The following is a 25840-nucleotide window of genomic DNA, read 5'->3' as shown; positions in this document are numbered from 1 at the left end:
CCCCTCGGGCGCTCTAGGTGTGCTCGCGGCCATTATTCGATACAAGTAGCAACACATCCATATCTCACTTATAAACCTCGCATTCCATCCACCCCGGCAAACACCCAACGAGCGAGCAGCCTCCCAACCTACGGCAACCTCGTCTCTGCCCGCCGCCTCCCGTCTTGACATCTCGACGAGCCGTTCCACTTACACACTACATCTGGAACTCGTCGACTCCGGGCATCAGAGCGTCCGCCTCGCGCATTGTCGACCGATTCTACGGCAGCCCTGGGCCCCCGGGCACCTTCGGCGTTGCTGGTACCTTTTGGAGGAAAAGGCACTACCGACCACGTAGCCAGTCGAAAAAGAAAAGAAAAAGGAGAATAAGAGCCCCGACCCAGAGAAGCTTATCCCAGTCAAGTTCCTCCAGCACCGCGGATCATATTTTTCTGCTTCGCTAGACACGGGTGCTTGTGTTGCAAGACTTCGCTTGTCTGCTCTTTCCAGCCGCTCTCGTCCTTGTCGGTTTGGCCTGTCACTACCGAGCATCCTTCTAGCGGCGCAGAAGCCGTCCTCTACGTCGTCGCCACACACCATTCGTTATCGGGTCCTACCTGGAAACAGACAGGGTTTGCCTCACTTGCCTCGCCGGGACCAAGGGCTGACAGCTGGTCGCCCGCTTGAGTGGCCAAGACACTGAGAGCTGGTTATCCTGCACTCAAGCAATAGCAGCAAGCCCTGAACAGGGCTCCCCTTCCTCAGCGCGAGCAGCCCCCCTTTTGGAATCAATCCAAGTTGCCATCCCACGCGCTGCAGGGCTTTAATTCTACCAACAAACATCTTAGCCGACTGTCCTAGCTTGGTAGACAAAGAGTAATCACTCACCTGTCCGGGGGGGTTTGGCTTTCTGGTGTCGAATCCTAGACAGCCCGTCACTTAAAAGTCCAGCCTTAACCTTCCCGCCCACGCCAGTTGCTGCCACCCACTCACTTTCACGACACCACCCGCAACACCACCACCACCACCCCGACCCTCTTTCGGCCCCGCTCAAAAAAAAAAGAATATACAAATCCCCACTGAACAGAAAGAAATAAAAAACGGACTCGTCGCATACATAGCTAGACACTCGCGCCCGACGGTCCCGATCTCGAACTCGTCGCCGTTGAGCTAAGAGCACGCCCAAGCTCAAAGGCACCCGGAAGGTCGTACACGAACTTCCAAAAACAGCAGCCGCGGGATCCCCCTGCTCTAGCTACATTTGAACCATCCTCTATCAGGTACAAAAATTTGGGGTTCAAGAGACACGGCTCGCAACGCGGCCTACCAAACTTTACTCCAGGCTCCGGTTCCATCCCTACCATCACTTGGTTCGTTTCGTTCGTGCACTGCAGCACCTCTCTCCACACTGCAGGCCAGCTACAGTACCACTGGATTATCACCCCCCTCTAGCCCCCCCCAGCATCCGCCAGTTCGACCCAGCTCACGCCCTCAGACAAGCCCAACCTTACAACACACTGTCTCGGTCTCTTGCGCACACACGCACAGGTATACTCGGTTCACATATAGCTCCGAGCTCGTCTTGCCGTGCCAACCCTTGCAGCAGACTGAGTTGCCGCAGCCTAGGCCTGCCAGACCAGAACTGAACCGAAGGGGGTGTATTTTAATCACCAGTCATATTGCCTGGATCCTGCTCGCTCCAGGTGCCGCAAACCCCAAGTTCACCATCTCCATTGGTCCGTTCGTCGCTCGCTACCTTCTCTTGCCCCTTCTTTGGTCAGCGTCATATCTTGAACCAGAAGAGCTCTTCTGTTGTCTCTCGCCCCGGACCGCAATCCAGTTTCCAGCTGGCCGGCCCCATAACCAGACCAGGACCCTCGACAGTAGACCTTGGACTATGCCATAAGAGCCCCGTTGTCGAATATCACCACGGCCGCCTGTAGGTGTAGCTTGCTTGGCTGCCATAGCTGCGAGTCTGGAACTTAGTCGACCAAGGCCCCCGGACCCGCAGTAATACCCATTCCTACTTGCCGCCCTCTTCTTGGTCGGCCTGGTGCTGAAAAAGCCGTACCGCGGTTCTCCCTTGTCCCTCTCAGACGCCATCAAAGCAAACGTCTTTCATGGCAGTCGTTGCTCCGCCACCCTTTAAATCGAACTTGGATCTCTGGGGATCTGGCGAATCCGCTATATATCCAGCCGTGCAGACTGCGCCCATGACAGACGTAAGGTCATATCAGTATCCGCCGCCGCCACCCCCAAACGGCGCCGAGATGGACATGCCGCCTTCAGGATATTACTCCGCACAAGCAGCATCCGGGATGGATATGAGATCGGGCCCGGACTCGGGTATCCCTTCGAGGGAGCGCTCCGTCTCGTTCTCAAAGTCGATGAAGCTGGAGCGATCTCTGTCGATACCAACCGGTGGACCGCCATCATCACAGGCTTCGCAACAGCAGCCCCCGACGCCACAGCAACCTGGCACCCCAGACGCCCTTACCCTCGCTGGAGAGAAGAGAAGAAACAAGCTTGGGTACCACCGGACTTCTGTAGCATGCGGTACGTTTCCACTTGGAATTTCGACGCCTGTCCGTCTTTTTGATTGGACTCGGGGGGGCTAACACTCGACAATAGGCCACTGCCGCCGACGAAAGATTCGATGCATCCCGTCGCAAAATGACGTCCAGGGACGCTGCGTAAACTGCATCCGGCTGAAAAAAGAGTGCAGCTTCTTTCCCGTAGACCAGCAGCCAACGCCCCAAGACACGCGGCAAAAGTCGGCTTCGCGGTCCTCGATCGGACCCAAGATCGCCTCGGCTTCCTCGTCGCCCGCCATGCAGACTGGGATTCCTTCAGACATCCACGGGCAGCAGCCCTATCCGCAACTGACTATGCCTTCCATGCCGCCTCCCATGAAGCCGGCTGGAACGGAGAGTTATACTCCTGATTCCAAGTGTAAGCTCAACCCCCTTTCCCCTGAACGGCACTATTGTTGTAGTTAGAGATTAGCTTGCTGAACACCCAACAGTGCCTTCGAGCAGTCGACCGTACGAATATGGTCATCATGGCATGACCAACTGGATGTCGGCGGACGCCAGCCCAAGCTCATCCAAGCCAAGCGACTTGAATACGACGTGGAGAACCTACCCGGCCGAATCGCCCGTCACGGCTGCTTTCTCTCCCTATACACCTCACGCGCCACCACCATCTGCCACTTGGTCAGCGTCAGTGGGCTCCGAATCCTCTTCGAGGGACGAAATAGCATGGTCTTCGTACCCAGCACCACCCCCTCGATCTCTTTCCTTCGGCGCCGAGGGCATGTCTAGCCATCAGCAGTATCCATCAATTTCGCAAATGAGTGGCCATTCAAGCCGGTCCTATGATCGAAAATCAGGTTCAATACCTGCCGACATGTATCCGCCGCCTATTGCGACAACAATTCCCGGGATCGAGACAGTGCCGGGCACAACTTTGGAGCATGGTGTTTCACTGTCAGCCGGAGCCGTTCCTCCGTCCACATATGGTTCATGGCAACAGTCGTACTCATACTCGAAGCCCGACAGCTATGGGGCGTGGTACGGAGAAGCTGGAGCTCAGCAGCATGAACACCATCCATCTGGACATCACTCAGGGTCGAACATGTATTATGAGCGGTAGCCGAAAAAACCGACCTCCCGCACTCCAGGTCGAGCTTTCGCTTGCTATTGGTTGAGGTTTTCGACAGTGTGTATACAGGCGTGTATAGGTATACAGCGTGTTAAACTTTGGGGTTTGGACGGGTCTGCACGGCTGTGTCGATTGAAGTTGCGAAAAAGTGATTTTCACGTCCGCTGTTCACGAATGCTTGAAAGATCCAGCGCTGCCACTTTATCGATGCACACGTGGCGACACCTCCGGGCGCTCAAAGCTCGCCCACTTGTAGTGGACCGTCCATTGTCAATGCGAAGGGGCCATTTTTCTCAATTCGTTGAGCTGCACGACGCAATTTTGTCAAATCGGGAAAACAAGCCTGAGCGCACTGTTGCCTCAAAGCCGAATCGGGCGATTTGCGACTCAAAGCGCAGCACATGAGACCGTTGGCCGCGCTCGACAATCGACTGCACAACGGCGCCGGCTTTGCAAGCAGGCGCAACCGTCTGAACCGAAGGCTCTTTGAATTGTTGCCCAGGCGTATTGTATGCACACATCCGACAAACAAGGATCGCTTGCAGAACTTGCCTCTCCATTGTCGGCCGGCGTGGCCGTTTATACGGATAATGATGCCCACCTAGGTGGGAATGGTATCAACCATGGCCTGCAAAGGCTTGAGGGAGAAATATACGATTCGAACGTTTTTCTTTCGTGGAGAGGAAGCAACATTGCGACCAGAAGCTCGTGAATTGGGTTGAATTAACCCCTTGTTATAGCACCGACGTCGAGTGTGGGCTGTCATCGAATAACGTACTCGGGCGAGTGAGTGCTCATCTCAATCGCGCAACAACAGCACAAGGAGATGGAGGACGAAATTGGGGTTATATACGAGCCAAGATTCACGGCATACATGATTCAGGCGGGACACGCGGAACGGGAAAGATAGCGGTGGTGGGCCGACGGACGGGCTGCATACATTACTTACATTTATACAGCGAACGTCCGAAAGTGAGGCGGCTAGTGGCATGCGTGGGAGTGTGGAACGTCTTCCCGCTTTTGGTCGCTTTATGTTTTCTTCTTTTCTTTTTCCAATATACAAAATTCGGCAAACCGCGGCTCGGCTTGGGGATGGGAAACGAGGTCATATGCATGGAAGTTCAGTTGGGTTAGGGCTAGATAAACCGCGGAGACGGCACGGCACGGCACGGGAGCTTGGTGGTGAGGTTTAGGGCGAACACGGGCGGGCGCGCCCCGGTGGGTGATAAAAGGGGGGAGATTCGCGGCTGGGTTACGGACGGAAGCGTCAGCCTCATCCCACCGCCTGACGTCGCAGCACACAACAACAACGACGGCGACAACAGAGGGGTGGGCTCTCGAGAGGAAGAAACCGAGGGCGATAGTCAGCGGAGACCAAACAACACTACGGGCAATGACTGTTTGGGTTGGTAGGCTGGTTCAACGGGTGGACTGGATAGAACTGCATGGTGGCAAGGATGGAAAACGGATACAATTGGCATGTTTTTCTCTTCTTTTTTTTCTTTCATTTTGTTTTTTGTTCTTCATCTTTGTCATTTCTGCAAATTATTATGCCTTTAAAGTTGGGTTAATGTTTCTGATTTGTCCTGGTTCTTCTTGATTACACATGTCTTGGTGGGCGGTGTGGTGAAAAGAAAAGTTTCTCTTCATACGTTTCTGCGTATTATCTGTTCCTCCATTTCACCCTATTGCGCTGTGTTGCATGTATCGCTTCATTTCTGTATCTACCTAGCCTAGCCTATAACTTCGAGTGCCTTGCTTAGTCTAGCCATGTGAGCCACGATTCGACGGGATGGGGGGTATATACCATTACGACCACTTGAATGAAGAGGACAAGAGAGGAGTAGTGATGGAAGCTACAATATTTTTTCATCTTGACCAACACATATAAAGTATACCTTATTACTTATTAGCATACCCTCCCTATCTTTCTGCTTCTCTCTGTATTTGTTTCCAGCGTACACAAACTAGGCCTACCCTTTCTAGTTCACAAACATGTGACGATTGCATTGGCGTGGGTGGTGGTCTGTGTGCGGGTGTGTGTGTGTGTGTGTGTGCTGGGGGAAGGGGGAGATAAGGTTGAGATCAATGGTCTTGCATTGCGTCCGTGATTGCACTTGATTGCGAGTGACCTGGGCTTGAATATACTAGACTGGCGGCTGACCACTCACCCGGCCAGACCCGGCGAACACCCTTCTCATTGCCGCTTCATTAAGAATCACACGAGTCTCTCATCACGCACTGAGCTGGCAGTGGCACTGGTAGATAGATGCTTGGCGCATGTAAACGAAGTTTCAAGCCGGGGGCTGCTATCTGACACTGACTGGGTCTTGATAGGAACCTTATCCTTGCCTACCGTGGGTAGTGCATACCAAAGTTCTAGATATAATCTGTGCGCTGGACGGGCAATCTTCTAGCCTCCGACAACGGCGGTGGCTGCAAAGACTTTATTGAATGCCTAGGTTATATATATACATGGATTAAAAGAGAAAAAAGGGGTTGGCAAGGCAATCGAATGAGGCTAACCAAAATATTGATTCGGCCCCCTCCCTCCTTTGCGGCGCTCCCAGGGTTTTGCGCCACCGAGCCTGTCGCCATCCAATGGTTTTGAGCACGCTGGCTGTCGAGTACCAAAATGGGGAGGAGGTCAAGGTCAAGCTGCACCCCGGACAGGTGAGGACACACCCCAGACCATTTTGACCCCGGACCCCCAGACCGACCCCCAGACCCCGCTTTTTGACCCCCCGCAATCATATTCTCTTCATGCAAACGGCGTCGCCGCGGCCTGAAACCGTCGGGACCGGAAGCGCCGAGTTACCCAATGCCGGTAGTTGAGAAAATGACGCCTCGGAGCACCCGACCTGTGTCTCTGACAGCTCAAAGGCTGGCGGAAGGTGGTGGGGTCAAGTCAAGGCGAGTCTGTTCTTGGGAGCCGTGCCCTACAGATAGTGGTCCTGTTCATCGATTGTGTCGGGAAGCCAGTTTCCCGACGTCACGCCCTCGGCGCACGGCCTCGTCCCTTCCCCCCACAACGCACGCACAGCCTGCCGTCCGCGACGCACAAACGGCTTTTTCTTGGTCTTGCGCCTTGTCTTTTTTTGGGAGCCGATGTTGCTTCCTCATGTGCCAAGGTGCCACAGCAGCACCATTAGTGCCACGTAGGAGCTGAAGCTCAACAACACCAGAAGCGCGACGCTGTTGCCGCTAGTGCGGAATATTTTCTTAACCACCCGAACTCTCCGTAGGTGCCGGATCGAACCGCCCGCGCCATCGCTCTCCTCGAAGGACTGATCCTCGCTCTCAACGCGATCGAAGAACTGGCTGTTGCCCTCGTAGCGGCGGTAGGCGGCGACGAGCATGATGGCAGCCCCGTACACGGCAAAGAGGGCGCCGATGGTATAGAAGTCCGAGTTGAAGATTTTGAGGATGATGAGGGCGAATGAGAACTGGCCCAGTGCCGTGCGCATGTAAGCACCCTCAAACGTGCGTTGGGCTGCGCGCAGTTCGACGAGCCTGTGGAGTAAAGACACCACACCCCCCCCCCCCCCAGGGAGGGGGGGCGCACGGCTTGTGAGTACAACGTACCATCATATCATAGCAGTATGTAAGGCGCGTAACGTAAAATAGAGCGGCGGGTACGGGACACGGCGGGTTGAGGACCTTTCAGGCAAGGGTGCGTGTTCGCGTGCGCGTGCGCGTGCGCAAGCCGCGAACACGTCCGTGGCTACCACCTTCACCTTCGGCCGTCCACCATCCCGCGAAAACCTCCCCGCAGTCCAGGCTTCAGACGGCGGCGGAGAAAAAGGGGCCAAGTCAAACAAAGAGAAATTACGCACTGCCGAGTCCGGGACTGCGGGGAAGACGGGAAGGGCAAACGCATGGCGGTGGCACGTATATCGGGCATCCCCCTCCAAGAAGGGCCGATATGCATGCAGCCCGGACCAAGATAGCAAAAGGAAAGGACATGAGAATTTTAAAATAAAATAAATCCAGACAGCAGAGAGAGGACAGGAAAAAACGCGGGAACGGATCGACCCGAAATACCGAAGGCTGACAGCCAACAGAACCCCCTGAAGGAAGAAGAGACGGCACACGGGGAACGGAGCATAGACGACAAGTGAACAGTAAGAGACTTATTCCACCTACTCGTTACTTGTCAAGACGACAGACCTTGCGCGATGAAGCCTGAGGTGGAGACGGTCTTCTTGATGTGGTTGGAGAGCCTATAAATAATGTCAAAGGTCAGCCCACGCTTTGTCGAGTCTTACATACAGCATACGGCACGGTGCTAGCGTAGCGTGCTGTAGTTGGTTGCTAGTGCGTAGATAGGTAGGTGGCTGCTGCTGATCTTGCACTCGATAGCGGATAAAACATGATGGTTACTGCCCAACAGGCAGGGAGGACAGTGTGGGACTGTGAATAAGTGTGTGGTATCACAGCTTGGGCAGCTGGGCTTCTCATGCACGCACCTCGAACATGGAGGCCATGGCTGGCTTAGGGAGGTTGCCTGCTGACTGATGAATTGTCAATGGGGTGTTGGCGCCGGCCGCAGGACGGGATCTAGCAAACAAACGCCATCGGACTTCGGAGAGACAGACGAAAGAAGACGAGAGTGGTGGGAGTGAGAGCTCACAGTACGAGCGAGAAGCGGTTTACGAAGCCGGGGTATGCTGGTAGATGCAGGAACAAGGTATATAAACGAGACAGAAGAGGGCAAACATTTGTCGTGCGTGTCTGCTAATAAAAGCGCGGTGCAACTATAACTGATCCCGAAAAGGAAAGCAAACATGGCCCAGGGGTCCTGTTAGGCTTGTTTGATGGGTCTGGCCACCGTGGTGTGTCACTGGCGTGGTGAGTGGTTGAGGGGGGGCGAGGTCATTGCGGGAAACCAAACAAAAAGTCAAAAGGTTTCGAGGGCTATGGTGAGACGAGAGTCGCAAAGTCGCAACTGCCATTTTAACACATGGGAACCTAATGGGAACCAAGGCCAGAAGAGGACGGCGTCCCCCGAGGTCGGATAGCATTTCTGGCCAATCACCCCTCTTGCACAATATCCAGCCAATCACACAACACCCCTTGGCCTTTGTGCTGAACTGTGGCGCGGCATCGCCCTGTTTCTTCGATTCCACCACGCGGCGGCCAGCTGCTGGCCCGTGCTGCAGAAGCCAAGTTCTGCCGCAAGGCTAACCCCTGTCAATTAGGGATGCGTTGAAGCTTCGTGGCCACTGGGAGATGTGGGGGCATTGAACCACTGACAGATAGCCTCATCGTACGTATCGCGGCGACGACAACGACATCGACGGCGACGATAGCGACAACCCCTCGACACCGCTCAACCGCCCGTCCACTCCGCACTTTGCCCCCAAACCCAGCAGGTATCATTTTAGTGACCCCCGAGCTTGCAATGGCGCCCAAGAACCGAAACAACCGCGACGTGACGCCGTCGGCGGCGTCGACAGCGCAGACGAGCGCAACAAGCAGCGGAAGCGCCCCCCAGGCAGCGGTATCAACCTCAGCTAAGCCGGCGGTGAACAAATCGGTGTCGAGCAGCAGCAGCAGCAAACAAGACTGGAACTCCGTGGTGGTTAACCTGGCCAACTCGTACCGGGACTCGGCGCCGCAGCGGACCAAGCTGATCGACGCCTTCATGACCTTCCTGGTGGTGGCGGGCGCGCTACAGTTCCTGTACTGCGTGGTGGCGGGCAACTATGTGAGTTTGCTTAATGCAGTGCCTGCCTTGCTCGGGCCACCGGAACAACATGACGAAGGAAAACGGGCGGCGGGCAACACGAGGACGAGAGAGTACTAATGATTTACATGCACGAACAGCCTTTCAACGCATTCCTATCAGGCTTCTCTGCCACCGTGGGTCAATTCGTCTTGACGGGTGAGTTCCTCCTGCTGCTGCTCCTCCCTGCCCCTCGACAAAGCCATCCACCCCTCCGTTCTCTAACCAGCCGTATATCATCACACAGCCTCGCTGCGGATCCAGACGACCGAGGCCAACAAGTCCGACTTTCCCTCCGTGTCTCCAGAGCGGTAAGTCCCAACACCAAAGCATTCTGCAAACCAACTTGGATATCAACAAGTCCTGTGCCATGCACGCCACGCAATGCTGACGCAAGCCACGGCGTTGGATCAGGGCGTTTGCCGATTTCGTCTTCTGCAGCCTGGTTCTTCACTTCTTCTGCGTCAACTTTATCAACTGAGACAGCCAGCTTCATCTGCGCGTTGTAGCGTATACTAAGGAAGAATAACTGGGGAAAGGAACGGGTTTGCGTTGGTATCAAAAGGGGAAAAGTAGAGAGTACAAGGGGGCCTTCCCCCTTTCAAAGAATGACCCGACGGGCTTGTAAACTAGCCTCTCGGCCTATCTATCTTATCACACATTATAATTGTACAATACCAAAAAAAAAACAAGGAGGCCCTGCTGGAGCTTTCTAAATAGGGCATTTCTTTTCTTTCGTAGTCATGATAGGGGCAACGAGAACGAAAGAAAAAAGATTCAAGGTCTATAGCTCTCCTCCCGTTCCTAATCCTCGCTTCCATCTGATGCTGCTAGCGGCAGGGGCGGTGTGTTGACATTTCCACCTCTCGGCGGCGGCCCTGCCCTGGGCGGCCCCCCGGTCTTTGGCGGCGGCGGTAATGGAGACGCCTGCCTACTCGGCACATTGTCCAGCTCCCGACTCTTCTTCTCCTGCTCCTTGAAGTAGTCGTCCATCAGCAGGTTCGGGCTCTGGTGGGCGTGCCTGTCCTTTTTCCTACCGCTCCGCGGTGGACCCCCAAATGCGGCCGCTCCAGAAGGTGGCGGTGGTGATGTGCTGCCTACCAGGTTGGCCGGCACGATAAAGTCGCCGCCAGACGAGAAGGGGGGGGGTGGCGCCAGGACACTGCCTCCGGCGCTAAACGTGGACGGCGCGTCGGGCGCGACGAACTGGCCGGCCGGGGCGCCCGTGGTAGTAGCCGCCGCGTCGACCGAGTCGCCGCCGTCGAACAGAGTCTCCCCGGGCAGGTGGACAGGCTCGCTGAGGGGGGCGGGCAGGCGGTGCAGGGCGCCGTAGCCGAGGACACAGCCGAGGGCGCCCTGGCCGCCCCAGTCGCGCGAGGGCTGGATGGTGACCTCGCGCGTTACGTTGTACTCGTTGTTGTAAACGTACAGGCGCAGGGGGCGGCCGATGTGGTCCTCGACCAGCTCGCTGAGCCCGCCCTCGCCGTGCAGCACGCCCTCGGGGGTGCCCAGGATGTAGTCACTGTAGGGCAGCAGGCCGGCGGCGTCGGCCGGCGACCCGGCCGGCACGTCCAGCACGTGCCAGACATTGGACACGACCGCCAGCGGCGTCCACTGCAGCGTCAGCCCCAGCGACCCCGTGTCCGCCGGCACCGCCACGTGCAGCGCCCGCGTGCGCTGGCCTTTCGCGCTCCAGAGCCCTAGCATCACGGCCCCGCCCGCGCAGTTGCGCACCTCTTGGGCGAACAGTCGTGGGTCCGAGTCGTCCTGTGGAAGGGGAGAGGAGGTGTCAGTCAGCCAGTCATTCGGGGGGGGGGGGGGGGGGCTGGGGGAGGGAAACAAACAATTATGCGCCCGTTGATGCCCACGACAAAGTCGAACCACGGCTCGACGGCCAGCTGCAGGCTCTCGTTGCGGAGCACCTGAAACCCGAATGCGCCATGTTGGTTCTCCTTGGCTGACGCCGACGACGGGGCGTCACCGTCCAGCCGCGAAATGAATCGGTTGAGTGCGTTGAACATGGTCGTACTCGGATGGCGAGGCGGTGGTGGTGTTGGCTGTTTGAAGGTTGTTGTCGTCGAGCGCTGTTAATAGACGTATGGCACAACATTGACGAAGGAGCTACGAGTGCTAGTACAGTGCCTGGGGTAGCTGTGCTGCCGTACGGTACGCTGGTAACGTGGGTATTACAGCCATAGGGCTGCCTACAGAATTACGTAGCGCATGTACTTAAGTAATCCGTTCCTGCCTTAGCAGCGCGCTGTGGGTGGAGTTGTGGGTCCCACCCCGGCCTAGGTGAGTGAACTTACCAAGTACGTACATACATACACAGTATACATACAGCACTATCTTGGCAGGTGCAAACGCGACTGCCTCTCAAATGCACCAGGACACAGAATATAAAATCTAACTGTAACTAGCTCGGAGACGCAGCGGCAGGTCCTGATTTGAAAGAAAGCAAGAAACAGATACGAGAATAACAGACAGTCCCAAGCTGCGCAACCCAAAAATCATACAACATTTCTCTCAAGGATTTCCATCAACAAACGGCTGTCCGCTCACCTCACTCACCCTTCAGGCCTGTGCTGAGAGCCCTCTCACCAACAAAACACAGCACAGCACAACACAACACAACACAAGCGGGCCATGGCGCTCACCATCGTGCACGACCAGCTGCATCTTACAGACAAATGCCGCCACTATGAAGTCCTCGGCGACGTGCCGTGGGACATCCAAAAGTAATATGCCTTAGTGTCTTCTCACTCGCTCACTCGCACGTTCCCAGACCGTTGACACGCACCGCAGATACTGGCACCAGCGCTACTCGATATTCAACTTCTACGACTACGACGTCCGGCTGACGGACGAGGCGTGGTTTGGCGTGACGCCCGAGCCGGTAGCAAAGTGAGCAGCCACCTCACCTCACCTTCCCTCCCAGAAAAACTAACCCCCAAAAAGAAAAATCGCCGAAGACCTCGCAGCATGGTCATCATCGCAGTCCAAAACCAAGAACCCCCGGACGAAAAAGACAAAGGACACGATAATCGACATGTTCGGCGGGGCGGGGGGCAACGTGATTGCGTTCGCGCTGTCGGAGGGGTGGGCGCGCGTGGTGGCGATAGAGAGAGACGCGGCGACGCTGGCGTGCGCGCAGCACAATGCCGCTGTCTACGGCGTGCGAGAGGCTATCACGTTTGTGCTCGGCGACAGCCTGGACTTTATGGCGCGGCTGCGGCGGTGTCATAAGCTGCCTAGCCTCTCACAGTCGTCAGGGCAACAGGCAGACGACACGGAAATGGAAGACGGCGAGCAATACGACGAAGACGATGAAGTCGAGACGCTTCTACGTTCCATCGACCCGGCGCGCGCGACCGTGTTCGCGTCGCCGCCATGGGGTGGCGTCAGCTACGCCGAGCACGAGGTATTCGACCTCTCGCGCATGGAGCCGTACAGCCTGGCGGACCTGCACGGGGCGTGCGCGCCGCTGGAGCACACGCTGTTCCTACCGCGGTCGAGCGACCTGCGGCAGGTGGCTGGCGTGCTGGCGCCCTCGTCCTCAGACCAAGGGGGCGAGAAGCTCGACGTGGTGCAGTATTGCATGAACGGCGCGAGCAAGGCTATGGTGGTGTTTGTGCCTGCTTCTGAGTCTCTTTTGTCTTCACCTGCTGCTGCTGCTGCTGTTAAGTAATGGTGGAGGTGGAGACACGGATGGATGAAAAGGGGCGCCTATCATGAAAACAAGTCACATAGATGACTATCGGCACACACACACGCACATGTAAATAGGTAGCGTACAACAACAATCTTCATCTGCTGCTGCTGTCAGGTAAGGGTAGAGGTAGAGACACGGACGGATGAAAAGGGGGGCTTTCATGAAAACAAGACAAATCACCCAGATGAACTATCGTGGCACACGCACACATGTAAATACGTCAGGCAGTGTACAACACAATCGGTGCACTGTTTACATGTGCAATGCAAATGACTATCCGCATGTTCTGAACAACAGCGAGAAGATGAAATGTACAATAGTTATTTTGCCCCTCTTTTTGTCTTCTCTGTCCATGCCACATACGTACACACATCCCTGACTCCCTCTCCGCCTGCCAGCGTCTCTATCGACGAGACAGCCCACTTTTAAGCCTCGCTTTAGCCCTCATTCCACTCGTCTACGATACAAATCACACTCATAACGCCTTGACAATGCTCCTCTCGTCAAACAGGTCCCTGAGCAGGTTCTGCACGCAGCCGTCCCAGTCGAGCGACGCCATAGCGTACGTGGCCTCGAAGGCGTAGATGCTGAGCTGGCCGAAGAAGGGGCGCAGGATCTTTGCGACCAGCTCGTCCTTGCGGTCGACGCTGACGTCGTCTCTGATGATGCCGCCGGGGCCGAGCAGGGGCCGCTTGTGCGAGATTTTACCCGCCGTGTGCGTCGTGGTCGGCGACGCGAATTCGGTGTGGTAGTGGACGAGGCCCGTTGACATGGCGGCACCGAGCTCCTCCGACACCTCGTCGACGAGCGCGACAGGCTGGAAGGTCGACGAGCGGTAGACGGCGTCGATGGTGTCGGTGACGAACAGCCACTCGTGCAGCTGGAAGTCATCGGGCGCCACGCACACGAGCAGGTCGAGGAGCTTGCAGGCCTGCAGCACCGACGGGTTGCTGTACGTGTCCGAGGGCGCGCTGTGGTCGGGCGCGACCACGGACGAGATGGCCGCGTGCAGCTCCGAGTTGATGATGGGCCAGAGGGCGGCGAGGTGAATGGCGCTCGTCTTGAGCAAGAGCGCGCGCACAACCATGTACACCTCTGCGCGGGTGGTGGAAGAGGGCGACGAAGTCGACGTGGCGCCCAGGAGCTCGGTGAGTTTCTCAAGAATAGGAGGCAGGTCGGTGACGAACGCGTCGGTCCCGCACGCAAGGATCAGCGTGGCGATGCGGCGGAGGTTCAGCTGCGTCTTGCGGTCTGCCTCGAGGCGCGCCGACGTCGCGCCAACGCCAAACACGATGCCGGCTGTCGTCGGCGGTGTCATGCGGGCCAACGTCTCAGGCATTCTCTCCTTGTCCGTGATGGACCATTGCTTCAGAAGCGTCAGCCAGCCGTCCTGCACCAAGCTGACAGCCGAAGTAAAGAAGCGCGTATCGTTGAAGGCGTCGGCAACGTCCTTCTTCCATGATTTTTGGTTGTTGGGGAGCTTAGCCAGCTCCTGCAGCAGAAGTAGCGTGTTTTTCGAGACAGTTTCGGGAAATGCCTTGGAGCGAAGCGTTGGCCCAATGACATTAGCCGAAATTGCTGTGGCAGCCGTGAGGATACGGTCGTTCTCTACCAGGATTTTGGGCAGGTTTGGCACAATGGTAGACAAAATCCCTACTACATCGTCGGCGCGATCTCCGGGAAGCCTGACCACAGACGGCTGCCTGGAAGTCTCGCTGGCTCGCTTCTCCGAGACAACGGACGAGCTCGTAATGTCAGCAAAACTTGTGGGCCTCGTGGTGAATATGGCTGTGAGGAGTCGCAGAAACAGGTCCTAGAGAATGCCGGGTCAGTTGGGCTGTCCTACATAAACTGCACATGCGCGATGGCAATGGCAAAGTGAAGACTTACCGCCAGTTCTCGGCGCATCTTCCGCTGCTCCCCAAAATTAGTGTTGTCGACCTTCTCGCCGAGTATGGCGGCAAACTCAAGCAGACTCGGAAGCGTCTGGCGATGAGGAAAGGGGTTGCCCAGGAGGTCTTTCAAGAATGCCATGCAGTCCTGCCATATTTCGTCCATGGCATCGTCTTCCAGAGAGCGCGCATAATCCACCAAAAATATCACCACATCCGTGTCCTGGAGCTCGATTGTGAGGGTAGATCGCCTTGAAGGGTCCAGGGCAGCCGGGTTTGTCCGGCTGTAAATGGCGTTGAAAAGCGCGGGAATGGTGTGTTTGGGTCGCGAGCCATCGAGGGCAGGCAGCAGGTTAAAGACCTCGGCGTGCTTTGACGAGTCGGCATCATCCAGCGAGCCCCGCCATATCCCAATTACCGTCTCCAAGCACTCGAGAGTTTCTGCGGCAAACAGGTGCTCCAACAGCCTTCTTGCGCGGTTCCTCATGCGCAAGGCGGTATAGTTGAACGACGCTCCCGACGTGGCGTCTTGTCGCGCAGAGTCGCTTCCCTGGCCCCAGGACCATATTGTGAAGCACATGCGGACGGCGTCCTGAAATGCCAGCAAGACGGTAAGTCTGTCGTTAGCCGTGGCGCTCCGCGACTGCGGCGCATCCGATGAGAAGACGCCAGAGACCATATTACCAAAAAAACCTTGGGGCTGTTCTGGGCTCTTGACAACCTGGGCTCTGGCCTCTTCAGCCAGCAGCCTGTCGTGTCCGTTGGCCAGGACCTGCTCAAGGCCGTTCAGGAGGGATATCAAAGTGGTTTCCGGGCCGGTTGCATCGTGCGCGCCTGGGCGATCGGCGGCTCGGAACAAGCGCTGCAGACTGGCAAAGGTGCTCCCAATCTGGCTGCACAGCGTCTCCACCAGAGGAATCAAGACCTGAAATACCGAGTCCGAGTACAGAGGTAGGCATTCGCCGAGGAAACCAACCCAGCTATCCAGGACAGGCCGGCTGCTCGGCGAACTCAGTCCGGCCAGGATGCACTTTAGCAGCGTAGGAGGGGGCGGCCGTATGTCTGGCGGCTTCTCGCCTGTCAAGGACGGCCTGAAGCCTTTGGCCGGGTCGAGGCTCGCCGCACGCTTCTCGTTTGCTGGGGATGTTGGAATCTCCACTGGAAGCAGCTCACGGAGTTTCAACGAGGCAAAAACAACATCAAGAAGCAGGACTTGCACATAAGGGTCAGACCCCGTGAGGGATATCGTCAGCTTCTCGATCAGTCCCGTCTCGAGATGCAGTTTTGAAAGCGATTCTGCGTATGGGTTAAGGAGAATCTGGTGTAAAACGGTCAACGCGGAGCGGTACAGCTGTGCGACCCGCAGCCCAAAACCGTCGTTTTCTGGGACAGTATCACTGGGCATACACCGGAGGCAAACATCGAGAAAGAATTCTTGGAACGTTATGTCCTCATCTGTCCCAGCTTTGCGTCGTGTTAGTTCCTGAACAACCTCACACAAATTTCGCGGCAGACATACTGATCTCGGACAGCGGGGGAAAATAAGCCGCCGACTGGACTATCTTCTTCGCGAGGACCGCCCAGACAGTGTCGGGTGTCCACCGAAAGACGTTCGACAGGGCGCGAATATAGTACAATCCCAAGTCGAGGTCATCGTCTGCGGAAAACTGACTCGCGCCACCCAAAGAAGCCGATTTCTCTGCTTCCATCCGACGCCGCAGAAACGGGAGCTCTGCAAACTTGGACACAAATATGTTGAAAAGCCTGTTGCAATGGGTCAGTACATATCAAATGGCTGGCTGGGGCGGCCTGCTTACTTATCGATGCCCACAAGGCTGCCGAGCCAAGTCTTGACAGTCATAAATAATTGTGTCCTCTCGTCACTGAGGGCATCCAGCATCAGGAACAGAGGCCGCGTGAGCATGACCTCGTAGTTATCCATGCCGCCTAGACGCGGAGGGATCTTGGGGTCGCCGTTAGGAGTCTTGGGACCCCGTCGGTCGGCCCCAGAGGGGTTGTCTTGTAAGCTGTGAGACCAAAGGATGGAAAAGCTTCGGCCAGGATCGGCAGGGCGCTGAGAAAACGTGCCAGTAACGTCCTTTTGAAGCACCAATGAGCAGATGGCGGCCTCGACGTCCCGGTTCGTCGGCGTCAGTGCAGTCTGCAGCAGCCAAAGACTACGGACCGTCTCTACGTGATATTTGGGCTCCGAGGCCGAGAGGAACGTCCAGGCATGCTGGACCAAGGGAGAAACAATCTCCGACAGATCAACAATCGAAATCCGGCTCGCCGAATATAGATTTGTAGACAGCGAGAGGATGGAGGAATAAGTAGTAAATGCCATGGGTGACTCGGGAGAAAGGCCCCCCCGAAGAGATGAAAGAAGCTTCTTGGTGTCAAGGAATGACTTTGGAGGAGACTTGGACAGGAGGAGCATGAGAATCCGGCTCTTTACGGCCACGTCTGCGCCAGACTCTTTCTGGTCGAGGCTACCGCAGCTGAGATTGCACGCCTTCTGCAAGAGAAGTTCTGCTAGGTTTTGCGGGGCAAAGGGGGGAAGTGCGGCGTCCAGGTTTCCTTGGTCAGAGACATAAAAGGTGTTGACCTTTTTGAGCAGTTCCACATTGGGGATGGCCGCTAGTATCTTTGGCTCGACGGGGGGAGGGTGTTTATTCGCAGGGTCTTTTGAAAAGGCTCGCTCAGGGATCAGCTCGAGCAGACTTGCGGCGATCTCGAGCGCCTGTGCCGGGATGGAGGGGTCAAGGGACGAAAGCGACCTTTCTCTCTCCTTTGCCTCCTCCATCATGCACAGGATGGACAGGAGGGTCAGCGGAGCGTGGATGGTGATCATCTCCTCCTCTCTGACCTTAAAGTACGTCAGGATGAAGTCGACAAGATCGAGCTTTCCCACGCGGTCAGCGACGGAGATATCTCCTGGGCTCACAGCCTGGGCGACCAGGGTCAGAATTTCACTGTAAATCAAGCCGCTTTCCACACCATCGAAAAAGACGCTGGCGCTCCGCAGAACCTCGGCGAAATCGCTCTTGTTCTCGGCTCTGGCCTTGAAGTCGCGGACGCTATCCACGATAGGGAGGAATACCTCGGGCACAACCAAGCCGCCAATCTCCCACCTGTCCATCAGAGACAGACATACACGGTACGGCCTTGCTCTCTCGGCTGGGTTGCTGTCCGAACTGGACGTGATAATGGCAAGTAGGGCCTTCGTCAGAGGCTGCAGGCCAAACTCCTCAAAGTAGCTCGTGCGCGACACAAGAAAGCCGTGGGCGTGGCTCGAGGGAGAGCTGGGAGATTCCAACCCGCTTTCTGTCTCTCCCGAGGCAGCGGGCTCGGGGCCAAGAAGCCAGGTCCACAGGCGCCTGTTGAGACTCATATCTCGGCGGGTTGTCACGCCAGACGCGGCTCTCAGGAGGAGCTCGAGGTCGCCAGCCTTGGCCCTGCGCTGCAGAACGTTGGAATGCAGCGGGAGATGGGTTACGAGCAGGTCCAGATATCCGCGCTGGATGAGAAGCTGGTCGTCGGCGAGACCAGCGGCAAAGCAGCGCACTAGCAGGCCTGGCTCGGGAGATGTTACGAGCTGGGAAAGCTTTGCAGAAACCTCTGTTTCCGGGCCATTGTGGACATCACCTGATCTTTGCGATTCCGGATGCAGCGGGTGGCCCAGCTCTGGAAGAGAGCGCACGAGGTAGGCGAGGGCGCCTGTCCTTCTGCTGTGTCCGGTGATGGAAGCCAAGAAAAAGCACTGCCAAAAGAAGCCGTCGCCAGTCGAGTGCGCCGGGGTGATGTCCTGGCTTCCCGGGGGTCGGATGGCAGCTTTGAAGCGCTCCATGAGCTTGAGTGTGCGCTCAAAGTCGTCGCTCGTCTCCTCTTCAAGACCGGGCAAGAGAGCCAAGACAATGGACTTGACGGCCGGGCGCAAGGCGCGCGGATTCAGGTCCAAGAAGTGGCGCTCGAGGAGGTCGAGAAAGGGAGAGCGCACGGCCAGTGAGGCAAAGGAGAGAACCGAGGCCAGGCCCGGGAGGTATAGGGGCAGGTCCTTGGACAGACCATCCTTGCCAATGACAGTGAAGACGTAATTGTAGACCTCGAGGGCCTTCTGGTGGACGCCCGAGGGCAGGGAGGGGTTCAGGCACTGCGACAAGCGCTTCGCAACCGTCGGCTTGGCGGGGATGGTATGGATGGAGGAGGGGCGGGCTTGTAGCGCCTATTGCGGAGGATCAGCAGCGTGTCGAGGCTTGTGAGACAGTAGGGGAACTGGGAGATTCCCACCTTGAGCAGGCGGTTGAGGAACGAGATGTAGTCGGCCCATTCCTGCAACGCCGTGTCGAACAGCGAGAGGGCTCGGTCGACGCCCGAGGCATAGCGGCGGTAATACTTGTCCTTGGGCGGCGTGTCCTCTGCAGCCCGCGGGGGGGGCCAGTCAGCGACAGGTCGACATGTCATACGCAGAACAGAACCAAACATACCGCTCCCCAGCTGGTTCCTCCACTGCCGCGGTACGGGCGACTCGCGGCCTGAGCTGTTGTCGGGCGACGCGGATCGCCGCCCGGGCTCGAGGGACATGGTCGGCGGCGACTCTGTCGGGGTGGTGCTGCTGCTGTCGCTGCTGTCGCTGCTGTCGTTGCCGCCGTTGTTTCGTCTGCTCTGGAGGGTCCCTACCCAGCCGAGTGTAGGTGCAGTTGCAGATGCGGGCGCAGGCAAAGGCTCGTCGCTATACAGAGGAGATAGCGCATTCCATGCCGACTCGTAAAGATGGATCCCGTCCCCAACTACCGTACCTTACCTACCAGGTACCTTACCTAGGTAGGTGTCCAGGCTGAGGTGGTGCCTACAGAGGCCAGAAGGATGTCGTCGTCACCCTGCTCAGGAATGGCAATGCGGCTAGGAATGGAATTGGTGCTGTGAAGCTACGTAATACCGGCCTATGGTAAGTTCTATGGATGTTCCGTGGGCTGCGGTGCGGTGCGCGGCTGCTAGATTGTCAGTTGTCATTAACAGTTGCGCATCAGTGGGTGCAGCTGCGCCGCGCCAACGGCGCTGCTAGCTGCCTATCCGTAGCAGCGATGCCATTGGCTTCTCCACCCCCTGTCCGTCCAGCCTGGTGCCTGACTTGCAGCGCATCGTACTGCCGTCATTTGCACTTCCTCCGACTTCCCTTCATCTTCCCATCCCGTCCCATCTCATCCCACCTCATCTATTTGACATGAAACTTGAAACAGCGCGGGTTACGGTTTGACAGCCTCAGATTTTGAGATAAAATTTGGACCATGATACCCCAAAAAGTACACCTCGGGTACTAGTTCTAGGTTGTTCGGGATGCAGATACGATCAAAGCGAACCCCCCCAAAGCCAAACGCGCGCGGGCGATAATCACGACTTGGAGCACGCGACAGCCCGAGCGGTACGAGTAGAACAAGGGGATCCCGCCAAGAGACAATGCACGATTCGGACACAAGGGCGGCACCACCACCACCATGGAGATGGACACGGACACGGACAGCGCGCCGCCAACAATGCAGCCGCCCCCGCCCCCGCTGCCCCCGCGGCCGCCGCGCCGGAGCCCCTCGGTGTCGTTGGGTTTGGCCTCTCCGGGAGATGCACTTGGCAGTTTGCTTCAGCTGCAGGTAGCGCCCGCTACGACGGCCGTGTCGTCGATCGACATCTCGACCCTCTCCTTCCCCGACGGATCGCGCGGCACCTTCTCTAGGGCCGCCTCTCGAACCACCACGAGAGCCGCCTCTACCACAGCAAGCGGATATGCCACCCCCACCCACGACACCCTCGGCGCCCTCGGCGCTCTGCCGGCCCGCGCCAACCTGGCCGACGGCTCCGACTCGATGAGCCTCATGAGCTTCGCCCCTACTCTGCGCCCGCCAGGAGACCTCGCCAGCCTTGTCGCCGGCGAGCTCAACAGGAAGAGCCCCGCCTGGATGCTGCTCAGGTCCCAGAGCGCTACCGTCCAGCCTTTCGAGACCAGTGTCGAGCGCGGCCCCTCTACTACTTCCGCCTTGGCCGGCTTCGAGAGCGAGTTCGACGACATCCCCGACCGCAGCGCCGTCACGGCCGACGAAGACCGCCTGGCGCTGTGGAAGGCTAAGCTCAAGCACTACATGATCCTGTCGTCGGCCGGCAAGCCCATATACAGCCGCCACGGCGACCTGGGCCTGGTCAACTCGTACATGGGCATCGTGCAGACCATCATCTCCTTCTACGAGGGCGCCCAGAATCCCCTCCTGGGCTTCACCGCCGGCAACGCCCGCTTCGTCATTGCCACCGAAGGCCCGCTCTATCTCGTCGCCATCAGCCGCCTGGGCGAGAGCGACGCCCAGCTCCGCAGCCAGCTCGACGCCTTGTACATGCAGATCCTGTCGACCCTGACCCTGCCCACCTTGCAGAACATCTTCGTCCACCGCCCGTCCACCGACCTGCGCAAGCCGCTCGAAGGCACCGAGTCGCTGCTGTCCTCGCTGGCCGACAGCTTCACCCGCGGCTCGCCCTCGGCCCTGCTCGGCGCCCTCGAGTGTCTGCGCCTGCGCAAGTCCCAGCGCCACTCCATCAACAACGCCTTCCTTAAGCTGCGCGGCGACAGGCTGCTCTACGGCCTGATCGTCGCCGGCGGGAAGCTCGTCAGCGTCATCCGCCCCCGGAAGCACTCGCTCCACCCGAGCGACCTGCAGCTCATCTTCAACATGCTCTTTACCTCGGGCGGCATCAGGGCCGGCGGCGGCGAGAACTGGATCCCCTTGTGCCTGCCCGCCTTTAACAACCGCGGCTACCTGTACATGTACGTGAGCTTCTTTGGAGACGAGGGCTTCCCGGGCTCTCCGGGCTCTGCGAGAAATAAGCCGGCTGCGCCCCGAGAGGGAGCAGAGCAGCCGCATCCGCCGAGCAGTCCTCTCTCCAGCCAGAGAGGACAGCCCGAGCAGGCCGAGGAAGACGAAATCGCCATCATTCTCATCAGCACGGACAAGGAGAGCTTCTTCGAGCTCAAGGAGATGCGCGATAGCGTCGCCCACCAGCTGGCCAAGAACGGCAGCCTAGCCATCATCAAGGAGGCCGTCCGCAGCGGGCGGCCCTCGGTCGCCGCCATCGCACCGGGCGCACAGATCAGCCACTTTCTGTACAAGTCGCGCGCCAACGTGCAGTTCTGCATGGCGTCGCTGGACCAGCCGGCCTTTGGCAGCGGCAGCACAATATCGTCAAAAACAGTAACCCGCCGCCGCCTCATGTCCCTGTACCACGAGCTGCACGCGTCCATGCACGCCAAGCACTCGCACCTCAAGGTGCTGCACTGCGTCGGCGATGCTGCTGCCAGCCTCGCCTGGATCACCCCCGTCTTCGAGTTCTACTGCGTCGCCGGCCCGAACATCTCGCGCGCCCTCGTCACCCAGGGCGCGAATAAGATCATTCAATGGGCCCGCCGCGAGGAGGAGCGTTTGTTCATCATTGGCGGTGGCGTGTTTTGAAATGTTGTCACGGCTCTTTCTGTGCAGTTTGCAGCCGTTCATATATCATGGGAACAAGTACATGTCTCGAGGACGAAGACGAAGGATAATGCAGGAATGCTTCTAGATGAATCAATTAAAATACCACAGATGACCATGTTCGAGTCCATCTCTACTCTCCGCCTCCTGAACCCCCCCTTTTTTCCCAATCGCAGTTTCTCGTCTCTTGGTTACTAGGTAGGTACGTAGGTAGGTGGTGGGTAAGCGGTAGGTGGTAGGTACCTTGGGTAGCGATACATGTAGACAGAAAAAGCAATAAGGCAAGGCAGCCTCAACCACTCTCCGTAGCGCACGCAGACACGCGCATACACACCATTACAAGGGGCTATACCCATGTAGATAGAGACAGGTCAAGGAGGAAAAGAAAAGAAAAGAAAAGAAAGAAAAGTAGCATTGGCACCCGCTTCCGAACGTCAAAGACTTGTCGGGCTGGCTGACTGACTGGCATGAATGAATGAATGAATGAATGGCTGGCTGCCTGGCTAGCTAGCTAGCTGTCTCGTTGGCCTGGGCTCTTTGCTTGATGTGGCCTGGACTTGTTCGGACGCCTGTCCGCTAGCTGGAACGATTCAATCCAATTCAACCTAGTCCAGTCCAGTCCAGTCCAGTCCAACCCGGCCTGATCTGATCTCCCCTTGTTCCCCGTTGCCAGCCCCCCTTTACCTCCCCCTTTTCGCAAATAAATAAACAAATAAATTATCGGTACTGCGCACTACACACTCAGATCTCAGCTATTATACCTTTTCCACTCTCTCGTTTCGTTCTCTTCCCATCCTCTATTCTCCGCTGCCCCCTCCCCCCCTTTGCTAAAAGAAAAAGAGAACAAAAAAAAACATGTAAAGGACCAATCACATCGACGTTCTCATGCCGCGCTTCTGCTGCTGCTGCTGCTGTGTCTTTGGAAGCGGCGGCAGCGGGAGTTTCTGCGACGGTAGCGGCTGCTGCTGAGGCAACTGCAGCTGCGACTGCGAGGCTGTAGCCAAGGTCGGGGCCGGAGCCGGCTGCTTGACCAGCGGCAACGACAGCGGCGGCGGCACCATCTTGCCGTTGCTGTTACGCTTCCACCAGGCCTCGTTCATGATCCCCAGGCCGACTCCTCCTCCGGCCGGTCCTCCGGCTGGGCCTCTTCCTGTTGCTGCTTCTGTTGCGCTGCTAGTACTGCTGCTGCTGCCGCCGCCGTTCTCGTGAAGCGACTGCTGCTGCTGCTTCTCTGCCTTGGCCACGGCCGCGGCTGCCTTGCTGTTTCTGTCCCGCGCCCGCCACATTGCCATTGTCGTCGTGGCGTCGCTGTTTTTCTTTCTGTGCTGTTGCGGCGGCGGCGGTAGCTGCTGTTGCGGTGGTTGTTGCTGCTGCTGGTGTTGTTGTTGCGGCGGCTGGTATTGTTGCTGTTGCTGATTTTTCTGCAGCTGCTGTTGGTACTGGTTCTGCTGTTTTGTCTTGTTCTTGTATTGCTGTTCCTCTTCGGCCAGGACGCCCACGCCCGAGTCTTCGGTCGTCCGGCTCAGCCGCGCCATGCGGTCCGCCCACGGCGCCTCCTCCGCAGACCCCTGCGAGACTCCGCTCACAGCCGAGTCGCCGGCGGCGCTGCTGCCCGTGCTGAATAGGGGCACGCCACGGACGTGGCCGGGGACGACAGCGATGGCCGCGTTGTTGCTGTTTTTGACATTGCTGAGGTTGCTCTTCCTGGCGTTTAAGCTGCCGTTTCTGTTGGCATTTGCATTTGCGGCGGCGGCGGCGGCGGCGGCATTGACATTAACCAGGGCGCTGCCGGCGTTGGTCATGAGATTGGAGCTGCGGCTGGCACGGGGCCCGCGGGCGGTGCTGGGACGCGACGACGACTGCTGCTGCTTCAGCAGCTCCATCATGTCGGCCAACAGCGGCTGATGCGGCGGCGTGGGCAGGTCGTAGGGGTTCCACGACATGCGCCGCGAGTCGAGGCTGCTGGAGCCCGACATAATCGAGCGCTGCCGCCGCCGGTGCGACATGGACGACGACGACGACAGCATGGCCCGAGACCGCGGGCGCCAGGGCCGCGAGCTGAGCCGCTCCGGGATCGCCGGCCCGCACCGGTGCCACTCCTCGGCATGTGCGTCCGCAATCGGGTGCCGGCTGGGCCGCGCCGGCCCATCAAAGTCGGCGTTTAGGTGGGCGAACGGGTTGTCGAACCCTTCACTGCTGCCGCCGCCGCCCAGTAGCGGGTGCAGACCCGGCGAGTACGCCTGCTGCTGGAGCGCGCCCGACATGTAGTGGCGGCCTGGCGGTGGCGACAGGGCGTTGTACTGCTGCTGTCCGACCTGGTACGCGATGGCGTCGGGACCGAGCGTGGTGGTTGCCAGGCTGTTTTGGGAACTGCATGTGTTCAGCTCTGTTTCCTGGACGGGAGCCAGACTGAAAGCCGACTGCGATCGAAAGCCCGAATGGGGCTCCGTCATCAGATGCAGCGCTTTGGCCGCTAGATAACTGTCCAGTGGTTTCTGGTTCATCGCCGAGTCCGATGCTTGATGTTGTTGATATTGCTGCTCCAGTGACTGGGCAGCAGCCGGGTGGGGAGGCAGATCCGGTGCAGGGCGTGTCTCTGCCATAAGAGTAGATACTCGTTGGACCATTGTTGAAGGCCCCGCGACTGGCTCTGGTGCCTGGTTAGCGACCGGGAGCTGTTGAACAACCTCGGGCGGGATATTTGTGCCCAGCGGCAAAACCCCCTGCCCACCCACTTCTGGCGGTATTTCATCATCTTGTTGGTGTTGAGGTGGCTCTTGTTGTTGGCCCCCTTTATTCTGTCCATTGCCGCGGCCGAAGCAGCCAAGCTTTTTGTAGATTCGTTTCAGCCCGCTTTCCTTGTCTTGCTTGCCATTACCAGTCAAGCCGACATCCTTAGACTTGCCGTTATTCCGTCCGAGTTTCGCCCCGAAGCGGTCAACAATCCTTCCCCATCGTCCGCGGGCCTTGGGAGCTTCCACCTCTGCCGCGACATCCCCAGCTGCGTAATCACTCTCTTCTGTGTCATCATCATCATCGACGTCGTCGTCAACGACTTGTGCATTGTAAATCTCTGGTTGGGGGAGTTGCTGGCGATATTGAACGTGGCCCTGGTGAGCGAACCGACCATGACCGCCTCGTGCGCCTGTCGACAGCGGTAATGGCCAAACGGGATTGGGGTTAACTCTTATTTCATCAGACTCGTTAGAATCTCGCGATTGCCTTGTCGATCTCCGCCGCCGTGCTCTTTCGTCGTTTGGCGCTGCGGTGTCGAATGCTCCCCATGACGGCCTGAGGCCCCTTTCGTGTGGATACGTGTATGGTGGCTTCATATTGACGAGGATTCTCGGTTACCCTTCTGTTT

General features: G+C 57.7%; 8 protein-coding genes across 8 annotated transcripts; 4 read left to right on the top strand and 4 right to left on the bottom strand.

Annotated features, from left to right (window-relative positions):
- Positions 1-2192: 2192 nt before the first annotated feature.
- B0T26DRAFT_635680 (uncharacterized protein) lies at positions 2193-3633 on the top strand (the record flags this gene model as incomplete). Its single annotated transcript, XM_060436749.1, has 3 exons — positions 2193-2535; positions 2611-2931; positions 3005-3633. The coding sequence occupies 3 exons, from the start codon at positions 2193-2195 to the stop codon at positions 3631-3633; spliced, it is 1293 nt and encodes a 430-aa protein (XP_060302356.1).
- Positions 3634-6761: 3128 nt separating this feature from the next.
- B0T26DRAFT_736411 (uncharacterized protein) lies at positions 6762-8129 on the bottom strand (the record flags this gene model as incomplete). Its single annotated transcript, XM_060443322.1, has 3 exons — positions 6762-7155; positions 7789-7865; positions 8112-8129. The coding sequence occupies 3 exons, from the start codon at positions 8127-8129 to the stop codon at positions 6762-6764; spliced, it is 489 nt and encodes a 162-aa protein (XP_060302355.1).
- Positions 8130-9046: 917 nt separating this feature from the next.
- Positions 9047-9851, top strand: B0T26DRAFT_631603 (DAD family-domain-containing protein; the record flags this gene model as incomplete). Its single annotated transcript, XM_060436365.1, has 4 exons — positions 9047-9352; positions 9472-9529; positions 9618-9681; positions 9785-9851. 4 exons carry the CDS (start codon positions 9047-9049, stop codon positions 9849-9851), a joined length of 495 nt encoding a protein of 164 aa, XP_060302354.1.
- A 169-nt stretch (positions 9852-10020) lies between these two features.
- B0T26DRAFT_22393 (GRASP55/65 PDZ-like domain-containing protein) lies at positions 10021-11554 on the bottom strand. Its single transcript, XM_060433861.1, has 2 exons — positions 11215-11554; positions 10021-11137 (listed from the first exon to the last, which is right to left on the bottom strand). Exons 1-2 carry the CDS (start codon positions 11389-11391, stop codon positions 10175-10177), a joined length of 1140 nt encoding a protein of 379 aa, XP_060302353.1. The 5' UTR covers positions 11392-11554; the 3' UTR covers positions 10021-10174.
- Positions 11555-11732: 178 nt separating this feature from the next.
- B0T26DRAFT_842755 (RNA cap guanine-N2 methyltransferase-domain-containing protein) lies at positions 11733-13303 on the top strand. Its single transcript, XM_060447566.1, has 4 exons — positions 11733-12108; positions 12176-12274; positions 12329-12609; positions 12655-13303. The coding sequence occupies exons 1-4, from the start codon at positions 12017-12019 to the stop codon at positions 13056-13058; spliced, it is 876 nt and encodes a 291-aa protein (XP_060302352.1). The 5' UTR covers positions 11733-12016; the 3' UTR covers positions 13059-13303.
- B0T26DRAFT_684526 (putative regulator of reproduction dopa) lies at positions 13304-19955 on the bottom strand. The gene is made up of 6 exons (XM_060440846.1): positions 19459-19955; positions 19262-19389; positions 16792-19196; positions 16494-16738; positions 14973-16438; positions 13304-14895 (listed from the first exon to the last, which is right to left on the bottom strand). The coding sequence occupies exons 1-6, from the start codon at positions 19553-19555 to the stop codon at positions 13558-13560; spliced, it is 5679 nt and encodes a 1892-aa protein (XP_060302351.1). The 5' UTR covers positions 19556-19955; the 3' UTR covers positions 13304-13557.
- Positions 19956-20147: 192 nt separating this feature from the next.
- On the top strand, positions 20148-22931 carry B0T26DRAFT_684524 (trafficking protein Mon1-domain-containing protein). The gene has a single exon (XM_060440845.1). It carries the CDS (start codon positions 20467-20469, stop codon positions 22456-22458), a length of 1992 nt encoding a protein of 663 aa, XP_060302350.1. The 5' UTR covers positions 20148-20466; the 3' UTR covers positions 22459-22931.
- A 362-nt stretch (positions 22932-23293) lies between these two features.
- On the bottom strand, positions 23294-25832 carry B0T26DRAFT_797509 (uncharacterized protein). The gene has a single exon (XM_060446929.1). It carries the CDS (start codon positions 25806-25808, stop codon positions 23346-23348), a length of 2463 nt encoding a protein of 820 aa, XP_060302349.1. The 5' UTR covers positions 25809-25832; the 3' UTR covers positions 23294-23345.
- Positions 25833-25840: the final 8 nt, after the last annotated feature.

Source organism: Lasiosphaeria miniovina, assembly GCF_030549165.1.
Source record: "Lasiosphaeria miniovina strain SMH2392-1A chromosome Unknown B0T26scaffold_1, whole genome shotgun sequence".
Lineage (NCBI taxonomy): Eukaryota > Fungi > Ascomycota > Sordariomycetes > Sordariales > Lasiosphaeriaceae > Lasiosphaeria > Lasiosphaeria miniovina.
Note: the sequence above shows the minus strand (reverse complement) of the source record. Positions and strands in the feature narration are given on the sequence as shown.